This window comes from Engystomops pustulosus, chromosome 8 (genome assembly GCF_040894005.1).
Source record: "Engystomops pustulosus chromosome 8, aEngPut4.maternal, whole genome shotgun sequence".
In the NCBI taxonomy this organism is placed as follows: Eukaryota; Metazoa; Chordata; class Amphibia; order Anura; family Leptodactylidae; genus Engystomops; species Engystomops pustulosus.
In genome coordinates, this window is record NC_092418.1 from 57777933 (window position 1) to 57805899 (window position 27967).

Sequence of the window (27967 nt, forward strand, 5' to 3'; positions counted from 1 at the left end):
GACAAGTTACAGCACCATATGCAGACTGTGATAGTGGGTGATAGAGTCACCCAGGGATTAAGAGACTCAGGGGCAAGTTATTCATTGGTTCGCCCTGAGGTTATAAACCCTAAGGACATCATTCCAGAAAAGACTTTGCCTGTGAAGGGGATAACCGGATGCCATCCAGGAGTGCCCGTCGCCAAGGTTTTTATGGACTGGGGTTCTGGCAGAGGTATCAGACAAGTGGGAGTGTCACAAGAATTGCCTGTTGATGTATTGTTGGGAAATGATTTGGGAAAAATGACAACTGTGTATGTGCCTGATGTACAACAATCATATGAGAAAATGGGCAGAAGCCCAAGGGGACTGGTCTGGGAGGGAGGACAGGATAGCAAGAGCAAGGCTATGCCTGCTCCAGAACCAGAGGTGTCCCAGTATGAGGAAGTTAAAAGGGAGGGGGTGGTGAATGGGCCCCCAGAGATAACCCTGCAGTCAGCAGATATGGTGAAGGGTGTGAGAGGCTGCCAAGATGGAGTCTCTGAATCTCCACCTCAAAGCTCTAAGGTCCTGAGTGTGGATCTGGTGGAGGCCATCACTCAAGGAGAGGTCCTAGAGCAGACAAGAGGTGTCAAGACGAGTAAGGCTCAGAGCATGAGCCACAAAGATGCCTCTACTCAGACTGGGGAGATGCAGTGTGTCTATGAGTCAAAGATAGCGTGTACACTAGAACCAGTGCTGAGAGAGGAGATTGGGGTCCACAGTGAGGTCGGGTTCCCAGTGATGAGTGTTGCCAGTGCAGTTTTGGGGAGCAATCAGAAAGGGGAGCAGGGGCATAGGGACTCTCAGGGGAGCGTTCAGTCAGTGGTCCAACCTAAGCCCTGTAGTATAAATGATAAAGAGAGGGACTCTAATAGCTGTACAGCGAGAAACCCAAAACACAATGTAACTGGGTACAGTAGTCCTACACTTAACAACATTGGCATTTCATCCAGCAGGGAGAGGGTTAACCATTTCACACTTGGGAGAGGGGACACAGAACTTAGTGTTTCTGCAGCACAAAGCCATAAAGTCAGCAGGGGGTCCCAGCACAGCAGTGTACAAGGGACCAGGGGAGATAGTACTTGGCCTTATACATGGGACAAAGGACCAGATGGTTGATGTGCCCAGGTAATCACATCTTATGGCAATGATTTTTATGGTACTGAACTTCTGCAATGCATTATTGGTAATTGGCTTGGGAAAATTTAAAATGGCGTGAGTCATTTCAAATTTGCCCAATCTTAAAAGGGGGAGGTGTCAAGGAGATATTAATTGTGAATGTATAAGATTGGTTTAACTATAGGGTAATTACAAACTTTGTAGAAATATTTGGCATTCATTGAATCGTCCAGGCAGCTTTTATGACATCCTGGAGCTTTAACAGCCTGATAACCTCTGAACTGAAGACTGGTCTGTTCAGACCCCAAAGGACATTTGGTCTCCCCCCCCCCTCTTCTGCATCAGGATTTGTAAACAAAAGACTGTTTAAATATTCCTGGACTCTCCCCCCTCATTAAAACTTTGCCCAATCCTAAATGACCCTCTGGACTAATTAATGAATGGGAGGTTCTGAAATCTGAACCAAACTGAGAAGTTATAAAACAATATGAAATCCAAGAATTGATGTTCACATTTTGGGGGCTGCTTGACAAGCTGAGTGTGTTCCTCATTTCTCCCACCTCCAGGGATCAGGATTTACTTTAAGTTTGTAAGTTTCTGGTATTTTTCTCCCTTTTTATTTTAGAACTGTTTTGCCGTGTTGTGTGTCATTTTATTTTGTAATTCTTTTGTTTTTAATATCTTTTTTATGCACTGATCAACTTTTTGTAATTAAAGCTGTTCACTTTAATTTTGGTCCCTGTATGCTCTGCGAACTCATAGCCTTGTGAAGTGTGGTTAGCTGTGTGACTGCTAGATTGCTGAGTGTGCATGTCTAGTGGTGTGACAAGGTGACTGCCTGAGAAGCAAGAGTTGTTGTAGAGTGGGATACTTATTGGTCCCAGTATAAATGCAATAAGTGGTGGCAGCGGGTCTGGGGGGTGCTGGAGCTGTATGAGGTGTGATTTATGCTCAATTTGTGTCCTGAGTGAAAGGTGAGTGCAAGTTTGAGTAGGCTAAATTAACCCGTACAGCTGCACCCCACGTCACGTGACGAGGCGGCCTCGCCGTGACACTATTATTTTTATATACTTGCTAAATGCTGAAACTAAGATGATGCCAGACTATGGATGAAAGTTGATCACAGTTCACTCCTCTGCACCGAAGAATGCAAGACTCCCTGGACTGATATTTTACACGTGCCACCAGTTATTTACGGATACTACCTTTTCCATATAAAGAGACACGTTTTGCTTTTGCTTTGCCCATGTGATAATTTACTAACCAATTAACAATGGACATTACTTCTTTATCCCTAACTAACAAAGCCCATGTTCGGCCCCACTGAAAGTTTCTGTATAATCCTTTGTGACACAAATATAGCTTCTCACATCTGCCTAGCCTTACATGGCATCAGTTCTCCACAGAGATTGATACCATAGTTCTGTTTTGGTGTGATTTCTTTGAGTTCACTCAGTGGATTTTATTAACCATTAGAGAACCTGAGTTTATATAAACAGGGGCATTACTTAGGCGCGCCTAAGTGACAGGTCTCGACTCTGCTGTGTAGTTCCAAGAATTTATACATTGTTATAGTGTCACTGCCAACCCAGGATACTATAAGCCTTCTCCTGATCGGGTGTGGTTATTGCTGCAGCAGGGGAAATATTGAGTTGTGTTCTGGTCTCATATTGGAGACACTGAAGGTTGTATTTTAATTTTGGGTGGATGGTTATGTAAGCAGGGATAGTGAGGAATCCTGAGCATTGAAGAGTGAGTAGTTGCTCGTGGCTGATGTTGCATTTATGCTGGTATTTATGTGCTGGTGCCCACAGACCTGGTTCCTTTTGGGTAGGGAATTAAGAGAGGGATAGTATTGACGCGGCACAGGGGGGAAGCACAAGGAAGCACAAGTCGTGGTAGGATGTCATGAGGTTATGATTTCACGACCGGAGAAACCAGGAGAGATTTAACAGCGGGTGAAAGTTAAACTGTATTGATTCCGGAAACTGATTGAACATTCATCACCTGCTATCAAATTATTTGTAAGAGGACAGAAGGAGTTGAAGCATGTCTTGCTTGAAGTCTTTTCTTAAGAAGTCCTCCGGATGGAAGAGACAAGGAAGACATTCAAGAAGATTTACTGTGAGAGAATCTTAGAGACCATTGCTGTGTCTGTGTGATTCTTTGCATACACACAATAACTTGCAGCCAGAGGAAAGTCTGACCGAATAACGCAGGAGGCAGGGACAGCAGCCTCATGAAAAAGATAAGAAAATGTATTTTATCGTACCCAAAAAGCCTCCTCTGTCTCAGGTCAGAATAGCTGTCTAGTCAGCTTCTCATCTGTACAGTTTTGACCAAAGTAAAGCTATGGTTATTGAACCTGGTCATATATAAGTATTGATCTTCTGTGGGTTGCTAATAGCTGGGAGTTGTGTAGTGAAATCATCGTCCATCACTTGTTTCATTAGGTATCATGTCACCATACTGGCTGGTGTATAAGATATTTCCCCAGCAAGAAGCAGAAGTCAAATATTCACGCTGGAATAATTCATTGGTAGGAAGGAATGTTACAAAGGTGAATTGTAAATTACGAGATCTGTGTGGAGGCACTTTCAGAGTGCCCACTTAGCTAAGAGCACTTGATAGAAAGAGACGGGCAATATGAGACAGGTCAAAGTTGTTGTTGTGGAGAGAAGTTAAAAAAAAAGAGATTTTATGTATTTTTTCTCCCTGAAGCAATAGAGAAAAGATGGCGCCTGGCATCCAGAGCAGAGCCTGTTAGACTTATCCCACATCCCACATAATCAGAGGGGTGGATTTATGGAGTCAGGAGAAACTTGTTATAATTGTGATGCCCTCAAATTATCCTCATACCACGTCACCAGTCATGGCCCTATATTTTTGATTAGGGCAAAAGCCACGCAATACCATGCTTTGGTGGCGGCCATCTTAAAACTTTTTGCCTATAACCGAGCTCTGCCAGCCATTTTACAATCACATGGAGCATGTTATTTCCTTGAAGTTAATTGACTTAACTCTGTTAACAGCCATAGACGCTGGTTAAGGATAATAAACTTTGAGAACAGTATGTTGCTGAAATTCAAGAGTAGGAAATGTCAGCGATGTTGATAAAGTGAGAGTGCAAAGATGACATGATGGAACATGAAGGCTGGTAGTATTGTGATGGAAAAGCAGGTGCATAGAAAGAAATGTGTTCAGATGATATAGAGAGAATTCTCGGAGTGAATAGTGCTGTTTGCTTTGCTTATGCTCCAGTTAACCCCTTAGAGCACCAGGATGTTAAGTGCCGCTTACCTGTCTGCGCATGTGTCTGCATGCTCAGACAGTTTACACTGCTCTACAATGAATTAGTATTGTAGAGCAGTGTATTGAGCTTGAACCAGCGATCAGAGCATCGCTAGTTCAAGTTTTTAGAAGTAAAAAAAGTTGAAAACACAAAAGTTTAACCCATTCACGCTCTGTGGCGGATATATCCGCCATAGAGCTATGAAGGGTGTATGAAGAGGGCTCACAGGCTGAGCCCACTTCATACAGTGATGGGCTTTGCTGCATATCGCAGCAAAAACCCATTGCTAACACCCACGGTTGGTGCTTGCACCGATCACGGGTGTTAACCTGTTGTTTGCTGCCAGCAAAGTCGCCGGCAGCACTGAAATCGCTGAATCGCTTCTGCACATTCGTTACAATGAGCCAGTGGCTCATTGTAATGAATGACCTGCAAAAACTCCATATACTGTGATACAGTTGTATTGCAGTATTTGGTAGGAACGATCGGACCATCTAGGGTTAATGTACCCTAGATGGTCTAAGAAATAGTGAAAAAAAAAAAAAAAAAAAAAAAGTTTAAAAATTAAAAAAATATTAAAAGTTCAAATCACCCCCTTTCCCTAGAACTGATATAAAATATAATAAACAGTAAAAATCACAGACACATTAGGTATCGCCGCATCCCAAAATGCCCGATCAAAATATAAAAACGGTGCCCAAATGTCCGAAACGCGACTTTTACACCTTTTTACATGACATAAAAATGTAATAAAAAATTATCAAAATGTTGCACAGTCCTCAAAATGGTAGCAATGAAAACGTCGGCTCATTTAGCAAAAAATGACACATCACACAGCTCCATACCACCATATGAAAAAGTTATTAGCATCATAAGATGGCAAAATTTTTGTACACATTCGTTTCATTTTTGAAAATGTATTAAAACGCAATAAAACCTGTATAAAATTGGTATCACTTCGATCGTACTGAACCAAAGAATAAAGTAGAGTGTTATTTGGAGCGAAGAGTGAAAGTCGTAAAAACTGAGCCCACAAGAACGTGACGCACATGCTATTTTTTCAATTTTTCCACATTTGGATTTTTTTCCGGCTTCCCATTACATGGCAGGGAATAATAATTAACATCACAGGAAAGTAAAATTTGTTAAGCATAAAATAAGCCCTCACACAGCTCTGTACATGGAAAAATGAAAATGTTATGGATTTTTGAAGGTGGAGAGCGAGAAATGAGCGAAAATACCCTGCGTCCTTAAGGGGTTAAACATTACAATAAAAAAAATATATAAATAAAAAAAACCCTAAAATGTCCCTTTCCCATAAAACACTTAATAAAGTATAAAAAAAAAACAATCACACAAAAATGACACACACACGGTATTGCCACGTCCATATCAATCTGTATAATAATACAGAATCGTTACTGGACCTGCAGTTTACACTGGGGAAAGAAAATGCAAAAATCATTCCGAAAAAAGATAATTTTTAATTAATACCTTTAAAAAAAATGCTCTAAAAAGTGATTTAAAAAAGTTATGCACTCTAAAATAAGACCACTAAAAAGAACAACTCCGCGCAAAAATAAGCCCTCAATCAGATTTGCAGCTGAAAAATGCTTGTGAAAGTTATGCTTGTGAAAAGATGGTAATGCTAAAATGAACAAGATTTTCTCCAAATTTGTTTTTATTCAGTAAAATTGAATAAATTGCACAAAACCCCCACATATTTGGTATCGCTGCGTCCATGACAATCTTAATAATTAAACAGAATAGTTATTGCACCCATACAGTGAACCCCGTAAAAAAAACGACTCTGAAAAAAGATAATTTTTAATTAATACCCTTTAACCCCTTAAGGACGGAGCTCTGTCCATTTTTTTTTTTAGAAATTTGACCAGTGTCCCTTCCTCTGGTAATAACTTTTCAACGCTTTAAGATATCCCTGTGATTTTGAGATCGTTTTCTCGTGAGACATTGTAGTTTATGTTAGTAGTGTCATTTCGGTTATCCCTTCCTTTTTGGGGGGTTAAAAATTAGAAAATTTAGGAAAAATTTGAAAAATGCGAAATTTTTGGTGATCATTTTAGTTTGGAAGTGATTTTGTACTATATATCCCCACAAGTAACACCATTTTATTAACTTAACAACTCAACTTATTCAAACCAGCATTTAAGAAGTCTGTTAACCCTTTAATTATTTTTCTGGACACAAACAAAAGTTGATTTTAAATTCTGAGATTTAAATTTTTGATTACCATTTTTTTCATTTAGCCCTAAAATGGACACATTAACAAGGAATTTGAGGTAAATATGTTGAAGAATATACAACAGCTTTAGCTTATGTTAGGCCCCTTTCACACTTGCGTTTTTCACCGCGTTTTCTGCGCGTGCTTTTGACGCGCAGAATTTACATTGCACTGACCAATGGGTCTTTTCAGACTTGCATTTTTTTTCACGCACACACGCGCGTTTTTTTTAACGCGCGTTTAAATCTCGACATGCTCTACTTTTGCAAGTCACGCGCGTGAAAAACGCACCATACAAGTCTATGGAGATGCATCAAAAAAGCATTCACTCTGAGACACTTGCAAGTGCAATGCGTTTTTCACGCATCAATTGCCAGAGAAAAGATAGAGCTCAGTCCTGAGTCCATTTCACACGCGTTTTCTGCGCGTGAAAAACGCATTGAAATTGCATTGCAATTGCATCAAAAACGCACATGAAAAACTGAGACACTGAACAAACTCTGACTGAAAACTGATTGCACTCTGATGCAAAATGTGCGTTTTTCACTGACCAAAAACTGATCGCACCCTGATGCAAAATGTGCGTTTTTCACTGACCAAAAACTGATCGCACCCTGATCAGACTCTGACGTGATCTGCAACGCAAGTGTGGAAGGGGCCTTAGAGGACTTAGGTCATACAGACAGCAGGTGGTTCTGCTGTATGTAAGTGTTAATGTGTTAACTTATAAAGTGTTCTGTCAGTGTTTTACTACATGTTTGTGAGAACCCATGTTAAACATGTAATGGTTGCTGTGCATCTCCAGTAAAGATCACAATAAAATATTACTGAAGCCAGACAAAGACCCTTTTGAATGCAGATTACAAAATTCTCACCAGGGTCCTGGCAACCAGATTGAATACGGTCATATCATCACTTATCCATCATGATGAGTCTGGCTTCATGCCCGGATGGTCCACTATAGACAATATAAGGAGGGTGCTACCTGCATTGCTAAGATTGGCAAAGAAGTGGAGAGCACTGGGCCCTAGCACCATTAGACACAGCTAAAGCGTTTGATTCTGTAGGTTTTATGTTTTTTATTTAGGTTTTCTATTTCCCCTCTCAGTCTCTGGATTTGTTAGCATATCCTTTATAATTCTCCAAGTTATTTATTTATTTATTATTATTTTTTTATATTCCAAGTGCTTTATCATTCCGGAGCCCTGCTGGATTTTCTGGCTAGCATTTAGGATCACATGTTGGGCCTTTCTCGCATCAGGAAATATGGCTTCCTAATCAGAGAGCTGACATTTTACAGTGGCACAAACTGGGTATCACATAATGAGCACCATATAACGGGCGCCCCGTAACGGGCACTGAACTTTCCAGAAATAATTACAATTTCCATCTTGGACTCCATTGCACATCATATTTGGAAACCACCTATATGTTCAAAATGCTCATTTGACCACGTGTATTACACTACACCACTAGAGATGAGCGAACATACTCATCCAAGCTTGCTGTGCGTTCGAGCATTAGCATATTCGCAACTGCTTGGTGCTCGGACGAGTATTTTGCCCGCTCGCGAAAATGTCATCTCGCGACGTTTAGATTTTTGGCAGCCAGAAACAGAGCCAATCACAAGCCAGGAAACTCTGCACTACACCCAACATCACATGGCACACTTACATGTAGATAGCAGTGGTTGGCTGGCCTGATCAGATGACCCTGGAATATACTACCCGCTGCCCTCGCTGCTCGGATCATTCTCTGTCTGGATGTGGTTAGGGAGAGAGATGCTGCTGCTCAGGGAAAACATTAGGGTGTTCTATTAGAATAGTGTTAGGCAGGATTGATTCTACAAGAACCCAACAGCCCTTCTTAGGGCTACAATAGAGTTATATATATATATTTTTTATTTGCTTGTGGCTGGGCTTGCTGGCACTAGTAGTGCAGCTAGTACCATATTGTGACGAATTTGCAGGGAGACTTGCGAACGTTCTATTTAGCTCTTAGTGACACACATATCCATCTCAAACACCTAAGTGGGACAATTTATTAGGGGTTTGACTGAATTAGGCACAGTCTGCCGATTTTTTTTCTTAAACTGAAAGTCACAGGCACAGCACAAAATCCTGTTGTGTGCTGTCAGTGCAGGTTAGAAACTAGCCATAGCAATCATCATCTTCTGTGGTTGCTGTGCGATTTCTTATGTACGTTTTGTTCTATAAAAAAAATTAAAAAACCACAAAAAAATAAAAAATTAAAAAAAAAACACAAAAAATTTTACAGTTTATATTTCTGTTTTGTCTATATAATAGACTTTAATTTTGAAAATGTTGAACCTGAGGGCTAGGGGTAGAGGACGAGGGCGTCCAACTACTGCAGGGGTCAGAGGCCGTGGTCCTGGGCGTGGTGAGACACCACCTGCCGATGAGGGAGCAGGGGAACGCCGCAGAGCTACACTCCCTAGCTACATGTCTTGAGTTACTGGGACTCATGGTAGAGCACTGTTGAGACCAAAACAGTGCAAACAGGTGATGTCGTGGATTGCCGACAATGCTTCTAGCCATTTGTCCACCAGTCAGTCTTCCACGCAGTCCACCCATGTTACCCAAGTGAGCACTCCTCCAGCTCCTTCACCTCAACCTCCTTTCCCTCAGTCTGCCCCCTCCCAGGAAAATTTGGCATTTGAACCGGCATACTCTGAGGAACTGTTTTCTGGACCCTTCCCAGAGTCACAAACCACTTGTCCGGTTGATGCTGAGCTCTTTCCCGATGCCCAGGTTTTCCACTGGTCCCAGTCTGTGGGTCATGATGACATTGTTGACGTAGTGGAAGAAGTGTGTAAAGAGGTGTCGGACGATGAGGAGACACGGTTGTCAGACAGTGGTGAAGTTGTTGTCAGGGCAGGAAGTCCGAGGGGGGAGCAGACTGAGGGCTCGGAGGATGAAGAGGTGACAGACCCAAGCTGGCTTGATAGGCCGGGTGAACACAGTGCTTGTGAGACGGAGGCGAGTCCTATACCAGAACAGATTGGAAGAGGCAGTGGTGGGGCCAGACTGAGAGGCAGGGCCAGAACTGGTGCATCAGCGCCAAATGTTTCACATAGTGAAGCTCCTGTGGCGAGGGCTAGATTTTATGAAGTCTGGAGGTAAGAAACACCGGATGACTGACGGACTGTGGTGTGCAACCTGTGCCACACCAGGATCAGCAGGGGTTCCACCACTACTAGCTTAACCTCCACCAGTATGCGCAGGGATATGAATGCTCACTCAATGGGACCAGGGCTGTTCACCTCCAGCCGGGTCCACCACTGCTCCTTCCCCTGTGTCATTTGCTACCTCTGCTAGTCATCCCCCTGCCCAGATCCCTGGCACAAACACCTCCCGGGCGAAAACCACACCTTCGCCTCCACGATCCTCCACAGCGTCCACCAATGTCTCCATGCGCAGCTCCAGCTCTCTATACCCCAGACGCTAGAGCGCAAGAGGAAATACAGTGCAACCCACCCACACGCCCAAGCCCTCAACATCCACATCTCCAAATTACTCAGCCTGGAGATGCTGCCCTATAGGCTGGTAGAGACCGTGGCCTTTCGCAACCTCATGGCGGCGGCCGCCCCTCGGTGTTCGGTCCCCAGCCGCCACTTCTTTTCCCGATGTGCCGTCCCAGGCCTGCACCAGCACGTGTCAGACAACATCACCCGTGCCCTGACTAACGCCAATTCTGACAAGGTCCACCTGACCACGGACGAGTGCTGCCGGGCAGGGCCACTATGTATCGCTTACGGCACATTGGATTAACTTGGTGGAGGCTGGGACCGAGTCAGAGCCTGGGGCTGCTCATATACTGCCGACGCCGAGGATTGCGGGGCCTACCTTTGTCCGGGTCTCTCAGGCCTACTATGTCTCCTCCTCCTCCTACCCTTCCTTCACCTCTTCCTCCGAATTACCATCCGTGGGCATGGCGCTATCAGTCGGTAGCTCTAGGCACAGCAGCAGTGCCGTCGCTAAACGACAGCAGGCAGTGCTCAAACTGCTGAGCCTAGGCGATAAAAGGCACACCGCCTAGGGGCTATAACAGGGCATCATGGCGCAGACTGATCTGTGGCTGGCACCGCTGAACCTGAAGCCAGGCATGGTTGTGTGTGACAACGGCTGTCCTGCCCCCACTTCACGTACCCCTTCCTACAGTTCAACAAATGAGACTGGTTGAAAGTCCGTAGCTTTATTAAACTGATGTAGGATTAGGGTGAAACTGAAGAAAAACAGTGGGCAGCACAACAGCCGAAACCTGGTGGCGGCTCTGCAACTCGGCAGACTGACACATGTGCCATGCCTGGCCCATGTGTTAAATCTCATAGTTCAGCAGTTCCTCAAGACATACCCCAATCTGTCTGATTTGCTCACGAAGGTGCGCCGCATCTGTGCGCATTTCAGGAAGTCCAGCACGGATGCTGCTACTCTCAGGGCAGCGCAGCGCCGCCTCCAACTGCCCGCTCACCGACAGTTGTGTGACGTGCCCACGAGGTGAAATTCAACATTAACCATGTTATCCAGAGTTTACCAGCAGCGCAGAGCGATTGTAGACTGCCAGATGTCAACTTCCACCAGAACTGGTAGTCAGGTCAGTCAGCTTCCTCAAGTCTACAATGAGGAGTGGATGTCTGAAATCTGTCAGGTGCTGAGTAACTTTGAGGAGTCAACACAGATGGTCAGTGGCGATACCGCCATCATCATACTCACCATCCCGCTGCTTGGCCTGTTGAAAAACTCTCTGGTCAGCATGAAGTCAGAAGCTTTGCGCTCGTCACAAGAGACGGGGGAAGAAGATACCCTTGTTGATAGCCAAAGCACCCTCAGGTCTGTTTCTCAGCGCGTATTGGAGGAGGTGGAGGAGGATGAGGAGGAAGAGGAGGAGAATGTTGGCAAGATAGAAGAGGGGAGCATGGCTCAGTCCTTCACTGTTCAGCGTGTATGGGCAGAAGAAGAGGAGTTGGAGGAGGAGGAGGAGGAAATGGAGTCAGGCCAGTGAGGGGAGTGAATTCTTGCGCGTTGGGACTCTGGCGCATATGGCAGATTTCATGCTAGGCTGCCTATCCCGTGACCTTCGCGTTCAAAGAATTTATTCCAGCACCGATTACTGGGTATTCATTCTCCTGGACCCACGGTACAAGCAAAATCTTTCCACTCTCATCCCTGTAGAGGAAAGGAGTGTGAGAATGCTTGAATACCAGCAGGCCCTGGTGTACAAGCTGAACAGTATTTCCCTTCTGACAGCGCTAGCGGCAGAGGGCGTACTTCTGCGGGAAAAGTAGCGAGGGAGAGTAGGCGAGCAGGCAGCTTGTCCAGCACTGGCAGGGGTACGCTTTACAAGGCCTTTGCCAGTTTTATCTCACCCCAGCAAGACACTGTCACCTGTCCCCAGTCTCGGCAGAGTAGGGGTGATCTTTACAGAAAGATGGTGAGGGAGTACGTAGCTGACCATACCATCGTCCTAAAAGATCAGACAGCTCCCTACAACTACTGGGTTTCAAAGCTGGACATCTGGCCCCAACTGGCGCTGTACGCCTTGGAGGTTCTTGCCTGCCCTGCCGCTAGCGTGTTGTCAGAGCGGGTTTTCAGTGCAGCTGGTGGCATCATCACCGATAAGCGGACACGCCTAAAGCCTGGATTTCTCAGGATTTCCATTCTCCACCAGGGAAAAGCAGCTCAACCTGAATAATGTATGCACTCCTCCTCCTCATTTTCCTCCTTCTTCTCCTCTTTGTACACTAAAGTAGAGGAAACTGGATATTTTTTGCCAGGGCCAACTGGCTCTAGCTATAGTACTCTATGTATTTAATATTTCTGGAGGGCCACCTACCCGCTCCGCTGTTTTGAAAACTTTTTTGGATTGTCACATACAGGCACTATCCAAATTTAATTGTCTCCATAGCAGCCTCCACACGTCGTCTTTATAGCTGCCTCCACACGTTGTCTCCATTGCTACCTCCACACGTCATCTCCATAGCTGCCTCCAAAAGTTGTCCACATAGCTGCCTCCATACATTGTCCCCCTTATCAAACGAGCTGTGTCAGGCAGAATTTTCGGGTGTTTCACCAGATACATAATGGAACTCGGCCCATCTGTCGCCTGGTTTGAAGCCTGAGTCCATGCCACTCTCTAGCCTGCCGCTGCCTCTGCATGCCGTCCCCTATAGTGTCAGGGTCAATTATTGGATGTTTTAGATGCTATATAGCCTCATTTGGTCACTCTGTCATCGCCATGCTGTTGCCCATAATGGTGTGATTAAGCCGCCGCAAAGGCATCCATGCATGTTGCCCCTGCTGTTTCCTGTTCATTTCCGTGGTGTTTCCATCCTTTTCTGAGGTTTCCAGGTGTTTGGCCAAGCTTCCCTGTGCAGAGCCTTGGTCCCCTTGAAAAATGCTCGAGTCTCCCATTGACTTCAATGGGGTTCGTTATTCGAAACGAGCACTCGAGCATCGGAAAAAGTTTAACTCGAATAACGAGCACTCGAACATTTTAGTGCTCGCTCATCTCTACAAGACATAATTAAAAAGTCCCTCGGTAGTGATAAAGGCTGTCTTTTCTTTAATCCTATCTGTCAGGGGTACCTGCCAATATCCTTTGGTCAGATCCAGTGTGATGAAGTACCGAGCTCCCCCTAGTCTCTCTATTAGCTCGTAACCCGTGGCATGGGATAGGCATCAAACGTAGACACAATTGGACTGGCCCACTCACATACAGTAGTCCTAAGTAAAGTATTGTGATTTTAAACGTTTCTAGTCAGGCAGGTTATAATTAAATATAATCACATGAAACATTTATGTTCTACTGAAGTAGTAGTATCTGCCTGAGATTAACAATAAAAGTAATATTTTAAATATTCTAAACATTAAAATTATGGCAACTCTTCAGCCACGTCCATAAACATATATTCAGGCTTTCAGCATAAAAAGGATGCTAGGATCCAGATACTCATATACCCCAAGATACTTTCCTTTTTATAATCTCCCTACATTTGCTAAGCTAATGTGTTTCACAAAGGTACTGAACTCTCATCTTATTTCAGATCAAAGCACAGTGCCGAACTACACTTTGTAACTGATACTGATAACATTGGTGGTCAGTTATCCCTTATATCCTATGCACAAACCGCCTTGTGGGTAATGTGTCATCAGAGGCATATGGATTCACTGAGATAGGATAATCATGCCAATGCACACTACACATTTCATTCTGCTTGCATCTGACGGCATGTTCCGGCACAATTGAGGCCATCGAAAACATTATAAAACCTATACAAATTTGGTATCCCACGTGATTGCACTGACCCAAGAAAATGGTGCAAATGTTCTAGTACATTGCATGGAATAATAAATAACGTCACCATGAAGTGCAATGTGTTACACTAAAACAAGCCCTCAAAAGTTATACATTTTTGAAGGTGGCGAGTAAAAAATGGAAAAAGCTAAAACGAAAAAGGGCCTGTACGTTTAGAAGTTAAAAAAAAATATTTAACGATTTCAACTTTTTGGCATTTTTTTCAGGTTTTTTCCTCTGATCGCTTGTTCAAGCTCTTCTTAACGTAACACAGTGCAATACATATTTATTACACTGTGCTATGTAACACACTGAGCAGGCTGCGCATGATCAGAGTTCCAAAGCCAGGTCCTGCTTGGAGGCAGGGCCGCACCCGGAACACATTACGTAGCCGAGAGTCACTGGCCCTGGGGCTGCCATCGGAGTATCGGTAAGCACCACGAAGGGTCTAATCCACTTCCAAAGTCCCTGACATGCTGCGGTCATGCGTAACCGAGCCGTGAAAGGGGTTAACACCCGCAATTGGAGGTATCTCAGCTGTAATATACAGTTGACAGCCGCAGGTTCTGGTGCCAGCTCTGTGCTAGTGCGAGCTCCATTCTGGAGCTGTAAACAAAAGTTTGAGGTAATAGTATGTCACGTTGTGTTAATTCACCGGCTGCCCTTGACGTACTGTTATGTCAAATATCATATTTTCTTGACATAATTGATAAATTAATTTCTTCACTTACTTGTATTCTCTTATCTTAATTGCCAAGTACATCTAATGGTACTGCCATGTAGCTTGTCTCTCTTTCGCATCTATTCTGTGTAGATTTTGTCAGGTTCGGTGCTCATAAAGTTGGTTTCCATCACATGAGACGGAGGCCACTCCCCCTAGCCATCATGTGATGGAGGCGGAGACCAGGCCCTGTAGCCATCATGTGATGGAGGCGGATTCCACACCCAATTAGTCATGTGATGGAGGCAGTTTCTTTTTAACCCCTTAAGGACGCAGGGTTTTTTCGCTCATTTCTAGCTCTCCACCTTCATTTTTTCATTTTTACGTGTACTGACCTGTGTGAGGGCTTATTTTGTGCGTAACAAATTTTACTTTCCTGTAATGTTATTTATTTTAACATGCCATGTACTGCGAAGCTGGAAAAAAATTCCGAATGTGGAAAGATTTTTAAAAAAACACACATTCTTGTGGGCTCATGACTTTGTGCGCTCCAAATAACACCTCAGCTTTATTCTTTGGTTCAGTACGATCACGATGATACCAAATTTATACAGGTTCTATTGCGTTTTAATACACTTTCAAAAATTAAATGAATGTGTACAAAAAAGAAAAAAAATTTTTGCCATCTTCTGACGCTAATAACTTTTTCATACTTTGGGGTACGGAGCTGTGTGAAGTGTCATTTTTTGCGAAATGAGCCGATGTTTTCATTGATACCATTTTGAGGTCTGTGCCATTTCCCGTCTCAGAGGTCACCACCGGCCGTAACCGTTTTTATATATTGATAGATCGGGCATTTTGGGAATCAACGATACCTAATGTGTTTGTGATTTTTACTGTTTATTATGTTTTATATCAGTTCTAGGGAAAGGGGGGTGATTTGAATTTTTAATACTTTATAAATTATTTTTATTTTTTAAACTTTTTTTTTTCTTTTTTTTCATTATTTCTTAGACCATCTAGGGTACATTAATCCTAGATGGTCAGATCGTTCCTACCATATACTGCAATACTTCTGTATTGCAATATGTGGCATTTTTGCAGGTCATTCATTACAATGAGCCACTGGCTCATTGTAACGAATCTGCAGAAGCCATATAGCCTCGGGTCAAACGAAAACCCGAGGCTACCATGGCAACCGATCGATGCCCACCAATGACGTTCGGGGGAGCGACGATCAGAACAAAGATGGCGGCGCGCCGCCGCCTTTTAAATGCAGCAACGGAAAGGTTAATAGCCGTGATCGGTGCAAGCACCGACCGCGGATATTAGCGGTGGGGGTTTGCTGCAATATGCAACAACCCCCACACCCTTGTATGAAGAGGACTCTTCACACATTCCCTGCACCTCTGCGCCAAACCGCCGGAAAAACATATTGCCAAAGTACATAATGGTGATGCCAGTGGTTTGAAGCTCATAGGCATTGATTTGGTAGATCCTCCTGCCCAAGGAGGTGACTGAGATCGGCTACTACTACAAAAAGAGGCCCAGTGGATCTACTGCCTTAAAATGGTGGCCCTGCTGGGTCTCAATTAGCAACTCAACTTTCATGCTTTATTTGATCATGTTGCTCTATGTGCATTTATTGCAACATTGCATAGTTGCTACGATCACTATATATCTTTGATTTGTCCTTTTCAGTTCTTTCCACTTGTAATTGGGTTCAAGTAGGTAAGAAAAGAGGCGGAATGGGCAATTAAAGGAAACCTACCACTTGAAATGGCAGGTTTAAGAAGAAAACACCGAGCACCAGCTCAGGGTGAGCTAGTGCCGGAGCTTATTTTTGTTAGTGTTTTAAACCGCTGTATCGCGGTTTAAAACACTTTTTAAACTTTATAGCCGGCACAGGGAGGTACGCGCTTGGCGCTTACCATGCGCGCAGCTACATAGGAAGTGAAGGAGAGCCACGCGCATGGTAAGCGCCCTCCCAACCGCGATACAGCGGTTTAAAACACTAACAAAAATAAGCTCCGGCACCAGCTCACCCTGAGCTGGTGCTCGGTAGTTCCCTCTTAAACCTGCCACTTCAAGTGGTAGGTTTCCTTTAAAGAGGCCCTGGAAAAAATTCTAAGAGTGGCCCTATTTTGTAAATGAAGGAGGCGGGGTCATGTGATGTGGGTGGATTTTGCTAAATGTTACTCTTTTTTTTGTAGAGTAGTCACTCTAAACCCCCCAAAAAATTGTCTGTTACCAAACCAGTGTTAAATACCCAATTTTCTACTATTTCTACTATGTATGGATAAATCACTAACATAGTGAAAAAACACTTACCCATTTTACAGTGTGACCCAACCTTGAACAAAATTTAGCATAATGGCATCATGTGCACTTCCAGACGTGCACCTACTTTAGCTAACTTCATATCCCCCAAAACTTTCTCCACTGCGAGCTATAAAGCCACATGGCTGTCCTATAAATGAAGCTTCTGATTTGGGGGTATGCGCTGCAACATTTGCAAGTACATTAAAATCGTACTCATAATTCCTTTAATATTCATAGACACATGAACTGCGAGACATCCCATGTTGTCTATCTAGCTGAATGCACAGCCTGCAGTCTACAGTATGTTGGTTGTACTTATAGAAAGCTTAAGAATCGACTCTCTGAGCACATAACTGGAGCCAATCCTAACACAATCTCACAATGTGCACATAATATCACAGGTTTATCTAAACACTTCTGTGATATTGATACAGGTAACATGAGGACTATGAAGGTTTGTGCCATTGACCATGTCCCTCCACTTAAACGTGGTGGTGATAGGGTTAAAATCCTGCATACAAAAGAAGCCAAATGGATCCTCTTACTTGACACAAGACATCCTGCTGGTCTTAACTATAAGAGTGATCTTCTACACATTTATTAATTTTGCTACATCGCTATTCTGTTATGCTTTTCTATATACATAATGTCATTTATTGCTTTCTATATGCATTCCTGTGCTATTGTGTGCTTTTGTCGTCTGATGTTAACATATGTTTCATTCCGATGATATCACCTGTGCCAAATCTCAGGGGAGGCGTGACACTCCATTCACTTTCTCTTCCTTAAATATCTGTCAATTTTTACTCCCTTTAGGTATGCCTAAGGACCCATTTTTAAGGACCTGTTACCATGGTACTTCTGTTTTTTAAGATTTTGATGAATAAATTGTTTTTTACCAGCTAATTTTTCATTTTATGCCTGATGCTGGTGGACCTCATGTTTATATCTATTTCATGTTGTGTTACTGGGACTGGACCAGCTCTGTAAAACCATCATGGCACGGCAGTGACGAGAGCATCAAACCCAGGGGTGAGCATACACCTTTCTTTTTTTTTTAATTTTCAGCAGATATACGTCCCCCATACACTTCTATGGGCTCTCGGCACCGTACGGTAATATGGCGCCGTGCGCTGTATATGCCTATGCAGAGGGGTGGGGGTGAGCTGCGCTCATCCCCTGCTCCTCTCCGCAGCGCCGATGTATGCCCGCCGTACCGTAGTGCGGCGGGCATACATCGGCGTTGCGGAGAGGAGCACAGGATGAGCGCAGCTCACCCCCACCCCTCTGCATACATCGTCTGAATGTAGCCTTATACTAGCTTTCTCCATACAACCCCAGCAGAATCACTAGTACATATTCATACATTACATAGATAAACTCATATAAATATGTCCATAAAATTTAAGAAAAAACTTTACACATCGCACTTACTATTTATGGAGAGTAACCAAGTTCTTTGTGGGACAAATCAATGTGCAGGGAATAAGCAGCAGCTGTCTGGGAGGGCTGAGATGTTCACACACACAGCATTTGAAGTCAGGGGTGAACCAAGCCTGTGTGCTGCCTGAGGCGAGCCATAGAGAGACACTCCCCCCCCCCATATATGTTATATATCAGGGAGTCTCAGGACCAGATCCATCATATTGGTTTGGTGTGAAAATAAAGCAATGCAAATTGCATACAAAGTGTAGTATAAAATGCATACAGCGTGCCACCATGTAGTATAAAATGCATACAGCGTGCCACCATGTAGTATAAAATGCATACAGCCTACCGCCATGTAATATAAAATGCATACAGCCTACCGCCATGTAGGATAAAATGCATACCGCATGCCAACGTGTAGTACAAAATGCATACAGAGTACTGCCATGTAGTACAAAATGCATACAGAGTACCGCCATGTAGTACAAAATGCATACAGAGTACCGCCATGTAGTACAAAATGCATAGAGTATCGCCATGTAGTACAAAATGCATACAGAGTACCGCCATGTAGTATAAATATCACAAATACTGCTTATACATACATATACATATATACACATATACAAACAGTATATACAGCATATACACACTGCACATACATACAGCATATACATACTGCACATACATACAGCATATACACACTGCACATACATACAGCAAATATACACAAACACACACATATAGCAAATATACACAAACACACACACATATAGCAAATATACACAAACACACACACACACACACATATATATATATATATATATATATATATATCACTCACCGGCCACTTTATTAGGTACACCTGTCCAACTGCTCGTTAACACTTAATTTTTAATCAGCCAATCACATGGCGGCAACTCAGTGCATTTAGGCATGTAGACATGGTCAAGACAATCTCCTGCAGTTCAGTATCAGTATGGGGAAGAAAGGTGATTTGAGTGCCTTTGAACGTGGCATGGTTGTTGGTGCCAGAAGGGCTGGTCTGAGTATTTCAGAAACTGCTGATCTACTGGGATTTTCACGCACAACCATCTCTAGGGTTTACAGCAGGGGGAGGGAGACCCAGGAGTAGGGGGGGATCCAGGAGCAGGGGTGGGGTTTAAGGAGCAGGGGAAGGCCATGAGCAGGGGGTGGCCAGGGGCGGTAGAGTCTGGAGCAGGGAAGGGGGGAGTCGGGAGCGGAGGAGGGGAGCTGGGAGGCGGAGCGGAGGGGGGGAGGAGGCAGGTGCAGATTGGGGTTTGAGCCCTCCAGCTGGAGGGCAGGTGTTTGATGTCGGCCGGCAGGGGCGGAAGCTCGTTGCTGGAGCCGAGAGCGGGGGTGGGGCGGGGAGCCAGGAGCGGAGGGGGGGGGAAGCAGGTGCGGATTGGGGTTTGAGCCCTCCGGCTGGAGGGCAGGAGTTAGATGTCGGCAGACGGGGGGCGGGAACTGAATGCTGGAGCCGGAGGTGAGCTCCCCCGGAGGGGGGGGGTGAAGGTGAGCGGAGGTATGCGGGGGCTGGCTCGGAGGGATGCTTTATGCCGGCGGAGGGTGGAGATCAGGGGCGGAAGCTTGATGCCAGCTGGCGGGGCCGCGGGGGCAGGAGCTGGATGCAGGCCGGAGAGCGTAGATCAGGGCGGGAGCTTGATGCCGGCGGAGGGCGGAGATCGGGAGTTTGATGCCAGCGGAGGGTGGAGATCAGGGGCGGAAGCTTGATGCTGGCTGGCGGGGGCCGCGAGCTCGATGTTGGTGGGCAGTGGGGTGGGAGCTTGATGTCGGCCAGAGGGCAGAGATCGTGGCGGGGGAGGGAGCACCATGCTGGCCGGCAGGGGAGCGGTGCCTCCCCCTCCTCAAGCAGGCAGCCCGCCGCCTGAGGCGAGTTCCTCAACTCGCCTCATGGCAGGTGGACCCCTTTTTGTAGCCCTCTCCGTGCTGTATAGCAGCATCCTGCTTATTGGAATCGGCTTCCTAGTTGTGGGAGGAGGGGCAAGAACAGTGCCCTGTGACTAAGCTCAATGCTGCCCTATCTGGAGCTGTGCAGAGCTCCGTGTAGCTGCTAATCAGCTGTCGGCTTTTCACAGGGGCAGCAGCTTGTATTGGACTGTCTGCTGTTCACACACGGACAGTGCACGGGCTGAAGGGGCGTAACTACAGTGGTAGCAGCCATAGCAACCGCTATGGGGCACACAGTGTCAGGGGGCCCCAGCATCCGACCTAACACAATAAAAAGTGGAGAATGTGCATCATTATATCCATATCATGCTGCACATTGTACATCATAATATGTATATAACATATATGTGATGTATATATGCTGCATCTGTGATGTGTATATGTTGTATGTGTATACGTGTATGGTGTCTGCATATACTGTATGTGTGTATATATACTGTGTGGTTGTAAATGTCACTGTATGTGTGTGTACATGCTTTATATGAGCATATGTGCATTAATATGTGATTGTAACTTGCATGTGTGAGTATACAAATATGTATAATCTTTAAGTGGGAGGCCTGCAATGGGGCCCTGCCACTGACGGGCTGCCTGTAGTGTAGATGATGCTGCTCTCTGTGCTGATAGAATGTAAGTCTGTACTCTATGTCACATTCTCCTGCACCGACCAGCCCCAGATCACTCAGCCGGGTCAGACCGGGATTTCCCCTGGTGGAGTTGATGGCCTGTCCGCCCCTGGTTAAGCAACAGACCAGACTATTAGGGCATTTTGCCCCCTCATCTAACTTTATCACAGGTATTTCTATTGGTTAACCGCGGTTGGGTTGATGGTGTTGCCCTCTCCTCCCCACTCTATCTCGACCCCATTGGCGTGATTTGGGCTTTCTCCCATGAAAGGGGGTTGGATTGCCCAATCATTTTCTAGTAGCCCAACATGCTGCCTCCCTCATGACATCCTCGGGTGACGTGTCTGATTGGGGAATCCCCTGTTCAAGCCGGCTGAATGCCTGCACACATGGTTCTTGCAGGCAACACACATGTAGCGTTTGTGCCACTCATCGTTATCCCTCATGACCTATCAACATGGCATGTAGGGTTCATCCTGTGATGACATAATCTACCCCTGTTAAGGTAAGACATCTCTATTTATCCGCTTTTGTTGTTGTATTACCCTATCTTTTGCGAGGTGACTTATGGAGATTTCTTTGATTCACTCTGTTTATATTGCATGGACACAGTCGCTATCAGCTATTTTTATTCTCATCTGTGTTATGAGATTCAGTGGTAAGGGTCAAATCTATGGAATTATTTTTATTTATTGGGCCTTGATGGCAAGAGTTTTAATGTAGCTAAATGTATTATTTCCTGTTTACTCAATAGGTCATTAATCATACCCCTGATGAGCCTGTGTTGACAGGCAAAACAAGGCTTGTAGGGTATAATTTGACCTTGCTCTGACACATCTCTGATCTTCATATGGGCAGGTTGCCATTCCTGTCTCTGGTTGAAAGCCTAGGGATAGTCTGCCCGCGCTAGGGATAGGTTCCGGTCGGGTGGCAGTCGGTTAGGGCTGCGGCTCCGAGGTGAGGACTTTAGGGCGACCAAAGCCCCTGTCACAATTATAGGGTTTGCTTACGTTTCTGCCAACAACAGGCGTTCCTCTGTACCTTAGAGATCATATACAATGCACCCCGACACCACCCTGTCTCTTTTATTTAATTCTATTTGCATTTTTTCCGCACTTCATCTACATTTTCACTAGTGAGCATTGCCACAGACTTGCACTCCTGGCCTCCAGATTATGCATCAGTAACATTGGACATAACCTAGTTTACCAGGTATGTGGATTCACTGGTGAATAATCAATGCGGTATTGGTTTGCCTGTGCAACTGTTGAGTTTGTTGCATTTTTTTCTTGATATGTATTTTTTAAGAATTCATTATTAAAAGTTATGTTTTACTATATCTCAATCACCGATTGTACTCTAGTTCTGAATTTTGTGGTTTAATAGGGTCGGGCGTCTGACTTCACCCATCCGCCCTTCTTTTTGTACTATTAGATTTATAGATAGATGATAGATTTATAGATGTATAAAAAGATTATTCATAGATATCAAGATAGATGAAAGAAGATATATAGATATGAGAGACAGATACAGCAGGAAAGAGCTAGAAGATTGATTGATAGATGGATAGATAATAGATAGATAAGTAGATGGTTAGATAGACAACAATCTAGATAATGGTTATCTATACGAATATAGATAGGAAATAGACAAATATAGGATAAATTAAGAGATATACATCCTCTGCCACAAAAGTCCACATGCAGGAGGCAAATGCCCAGTTTGCCTCCCCCTAATGCCGGCCCTGATGTTATCTCTATTACACGATCTGTAGATAAACATGAAACTGTATTTACCTCAAATAAATAAATGGTCACATATTAAGAGAAGAGATAACACTCACCCCTGAGGAAACCTTTGTAAACAGATGATACGCGTTTGGATTCCCTTCCCTCTTCTCCTAATAATTGATAATTTATTTATTTGAGGTAAATATTTTCACAGTTTCATGTTTGCCCACAAATCGGGTTGTGTAATAGTCACTTTGAACTCTCTACATCACTACAGTCCCATATTACATATTGCTTTACCAACTAGAATTCCTCTTCTTTACCTTGTTGTTACGGGAGCCAAGGGATTTGTGTTTTTGCACATGGTTGTGATTTTTAATTGGTTTTAAGGATACTGGTTCATTAAAAAAAAAGACTATACTTTGTTATACTTTATTTGTGGGTGTAAGTCATGTTATTAGATGCATGAAAGACATAGGCATAAACTTTTGCTTACAAAAAATACCTATAACGATTAAGAAAATATTTATATAATTTCAAAATAAATGCTAAAATCAAACCTTCTGAGAATCAACAAAGTGAGTAGCAATTCCAGCTTTCTGTACATCCCTTCCCTTTAATCTGAATCCAGTAAGGGCAATAAACAAGCCAATCTTTCCTGGAAGGCGTGGTAAAAAGTATCCTCCTCCAACATCAGGAAATAGTCCTAAATTAAGAACACATAGAACATTTTATTACAAAAGCAAAATAACAAATCAACTATTTAACTAAATAATTTATGGAGCTAATAATTGTGTAAGCTAAATATCTGATTAAGAGTTTAATTACAGTTTCAATGTATACTCCAGAACAATAGACCAAAGTCCCGACAAGGTCTCTTTATTTTATTCAGTTTTATTCAAATTGCCTTAGGCAAGCTAAAAGCCCATATGCAGACTTTTAATTAAAACTTAACATTTATTTGAACCAACTATATTAAAGCAATACATAGATTTTTTAAACATATGTGCAATAAAGTTGATTAAAATTACAAGTGTCTCGATGTGTTGTTCTTCTTTTTTTTTTTTGAAAACATTTTATTTGGTTTTTAGTACAAAACAGAAAAAGAAAAACTTACATTTAAACATTTTGCCTTTTGCTGGAAGCAGAGTTGACGTTACAATATCATTGATCTTGATACATTCTTCGGTAATACAGGTGTAAAATCATACAGAATAGCGCATGAAATGACATGAGGTATTTTGCAAGTAAAGGCTGCGGGTATCCCTGGGGGGGGGATGTTGTTTTATTTATGTTTCTCACTATATTGCTAGGACCCACTGCTTGGTCCTTCTTGGGGAGGGGGGGGGGGGGCACGGTTTCCCTGCAATGTGACCACTCTGGATATTATATTTGTAGAGCTCCCAATGTGCCCTTTATAAATTGTGTGTTGTACCACTCAGTTAGACGGAATGGTGTGACTAGTTCTATAATTTCTGCCCTTGACATATGTGTGGTAATAAACAATTTCCATTTTCTGAAAAACCCTTTGGCCTGTTTTTCTTTATGTCGTAGTGTTTCCAGTCGGTCTAACCTAACCAGGTTTCTCATTTGTGATATTACTTCAGTAACAGTGGGTATGGACGGTTGAATCCAATGGTTCATTATGCATCGTTTTGCTACTAATAGTAGGGCATGAATGTCTAAGCGAATGTTGTAATCCTCTTCTTGATCGTCCCCTCCCTCTTCAATATGCAAGAGAAAAAGCAGTGGGTCCATAGGTAAGTTAACTTTCCAGTGAGTATGGATATGGTCTTTGATTGATTGCCAGTAATTTTGTGAGTGATCGCATTGCCATAGGCCATGCCAGAGGTCAGTATTTGGTTCGGAGCACTTCGGGCATGCTGTTAATCTATCGGGTTTGGAAGGTGTCTTGGGTATGTTGAAACCATAGTAGGCGTGATGTAAAATCCTAAAATAGGTTTCCCTCCATTGTTCGCTCGCCACACATTTTCTGACTTTGGCCCATCCCTTCATGCTACCCTCATAGACTTCCCTCTCTGGGAACTTTCTAGCCCAGCATTTTCCCACTTGTAGTTGGGTCCCTTTCAGCAATTGTGTTTTTATGCTTGTATACAGTGAGGAAATGGATCGAATACTCTGTGGGGTCCCCATGAAGGATGTGAAGGAAGTCTCTGAAGCCTCTTTTGTTACATCAGCTACTCTTTCCCTAAGGAAATGATGCAATTGATGGTATGTAAATGTTACGCACCCCGTCAGTGTGTATTTATCCTGCAGCTCCTGTTCCGTCAGCCATCTTGGTTCAGTCTCGTGGAGTAGATCCCCTACTTTCCTGATTCCCTTTTCTTTCCATGGTCTGTATAGGGCGCTTTCAGTGCCTGGAGTGAATTCTTTATGTCCCCATAGGGGCATGTGCTTAGAGAGGAGGAAGGGGAGAGAGTATAGTTTGCGCACTTCTTTCCATGCTATCAATGTGTCTCTCAATACTACCGAGGTCTTTGCCATTGCTGGCCATTTATTGTATTTAGTGTGTAAAAGTGATACTAAATCATGTGGCGTTGCAAGGGCCGATTCTAGTTCCACATTGGAGAATTTGTTAGTGGTATGGACCCAATCTATTACGTGTCGAAAGAGGCTCGCTAAGTTATAGCCCCTAATGTTGGGTAGATTGACTCCCCCCTCTGATTTATTTAGCATAAGTTTTCGGGCTGTTACCCGGGGTCTCTTCCCCCTCCATATGAAGGACTGGAATGCTTTCATGAGTTTGTCTACATCAGAGTGTTTTAGTAGTATTGGTATGGTTTGCAGTGGATACAGGAGTCTGGGGAACGGGATCATTTTAATTAGGTGACATCTACCCAGCATTGTGAGAGGAAGTTGTTGCCAGCGCGTTAGCTCTGCCAGAATTTTGGTTATGAGTGGTGGGTAATTGAGAGAATAGATCGAACTCGGTGATCTGCCTATTCGTATCCCCAGGTATGTTATATGTGAATGTGCCCACTTAATGTCAATATTGGCAGGGGGCCAATCGGGCCCTCTACGGTGCGCGCAGAGGTCAAGGGCTTCACTTTTTGTTATGTTTATATGTAGGCCTGCAAAACTCCCAAATTCTCTTATGTGTTCTAGTACCCTTCGAAGTTCTTGGGCCGGGTCAGAGAGAAAGAGAAGTATGTCATCTGCAAACATGGCTAGTTTCACTTCCTGGTCTCCCATCCTTATACCTCTGTATAGGTCTGTGTCCTCTAGTACTCTTGCCAGTGGTTCCAGTGCTAAGTCAAAAAGCAGCGGAGATAATGGGCAGCCTTGGCGCGTGCCTTTTTGTAGTTTAAATGTGTCCGACAGGAATCCCGGGGTGTGGATGCGTGCTTTGGGGTCACTATATAGGTTTCTGATGAATCCGTAAAATTTCCCTGAGAATCCAAATTTTTCTAGTGTTTTCCACAGCCAGGGCCATCTGATGTTATCAAAGGCTTTTTCAGCGTCCAACGTCACTAAGACTGGGTGTTCCCCGGGCTGTGGACTGCACTGCACCCTATCTAGAACCGTTAGCACCTTCCTAACATTTGTCACTGCCGCCCTCCCTTTAATAAATCCCACCTGAGCTTTGCTTATTAGTGATGGCATGAATTGTGACAGTCTATCTGCCATGATTTTTGACACTAGCTTCACATCTTGGTCGATGAGGGATATGGGGCGGTAGGAGCCCGGATTTAACTGGTCCTTCCCTTCCTTGGGTAGTAACTTTATATGTGCTGTTTTGGAGTGTAGAGGAAGTGACTCTCCCCTGAGCAGACTGTTGTAGTATGGTGTCAGAACTGGCAGGATTTTATTCCGGAGTGCTTTATAAAATTCTGCCGTGTACCCATCAGGGCCCGGCGCTTTTCCATTTTTTAAAGCGGAGATGGTTCTGCTTATCTCTTCCGATGTGATGTCTGCGTTTAGGATATCTAATTGGGACTGGGTCAGTCGTGGAGTGTTAATGTTTGCCAGGTATTGGTGCGCCTCTCCCTCCCCTACCACCTCATCTGTGTATAAGTTGGAGTAAAATTTTTTTAGCGTGGTATTTACCTCTTTTGGGGATGAGACTAACTGACCTGAAGAAGTACGAAGCGTGTTGATGTGGGTCGGTTTGTAACGACCTTTAGCCAGTTTCGCTAACATGCGTCCCGATTTGTTCCCATATCTGAAAAGCTCCGCTTCGAAAGGTTGGCGATATTGTTCCTCCTTTCTATCTAGCCAGGTCTCATATGTTGCCCTAGCTTCTTCCCATGTCTTTTTGTTTACTGGGGTGTTGTCATTCAAATATGCTGTGTAGGCTGAGCGAAGTGCGGCGCTAGCTTTGATATATTGGGCCTCTATTTTCTTTTTTAGCTGTACACCATAGGCCATGAGTTTGCCCCTGATCACTGTTTTGGCTGATGTCCAGTATTTCCCTGGCTCCTCTATGTGTGCCCCATTTTCAAATTCGTGTTCGGTCCACCACCCCTCAAGTAATTGTATAAATGCGTCGTCTTTTGTCATGTAAGAGGGAAACCTCCACAAAATGTCAGTGCCTTTAGGGTAAGTTTTATGGAGATCAATTTGTACTGGTGAGTGATCAGATATAGCTAGGTCTCCAATTTCCGCTGCCAGCAGACGCCTGCTAGTCTTTTCTGAGAGGAGAAAGTAATCTATGCGTGACCAGCTCTCATGAGGGTGTGAATTCCCTAGCATCAGGATGCATTGTACGCCAGGCATCACACAATCCTGTCTTATGAAGAAAGTTGGTCAGTGTCTGATCATTTGGGCGTGCTGCTGTTCGTGTAACCTGCTGTGTGACGTGAGTGCGTTTGCGATCTTCGGCTGTGGATGAGACCGCATTCATATCTCCCCCTAGTATCTTCAGGTCATTGCTGTCGTTTAAGAGTGTAATAGTAAGTTGGTCAAAAAAGGGCCCGTTTGCCTCGTTGGGACCATATAAGTTGTAGATAGACCATGTCTCTCCCTGATATTCTATCTGGAGCCTCACCCATCTTCCTTCTGTGTCATGTGTCTGGCTAACAATTTTCCCGGTGAAATTCTTATGTAATAGGATCAATACTCCTGCTTTGCGGTTTTGCGCAGGGGAGCCCACCACCTCTCCTACCCAAAATTTCTTGAGGCGCTTAAAGTCCTCATCTTCCAAATGGGTTTCCTGTAGTAGGGCAACATCTGGCCGTGCCCGCCCTAGGTGTCTCAAAA

At 44.1% G+C, this 27967-nt stretch overlaps 1 protein-coding gene across 1 annotated transcript in view; it reads right to left on the bottom strand.

The window, feature by feature from the left end:
- Positions 1–24391, bottom strand: part of LOC140076143 (3-hydroxyisobutyryl-CoA hydrolase, mitochondrial-like) — a 222309-nt gene extending 197918 nt beyond the window's left edge. Inside the window, exons 1-2 of the mRNA XM_072122650.1 lie at positions 24196–24391; positions 23308–23453 (exon numbers count right to left, since the gene is read on the bottom strand). Coding sequence (XP_071978751.1) covers positions 23308–23453; positions 24196–24391 — 342 coding nt within the window. The remainder of the gene's footprint in view (positions 1–23307; positions 23454–24195) is intronic.
- Between the last annotated feature and the right edge of the window lie 3576 nt (positions 24392–27967).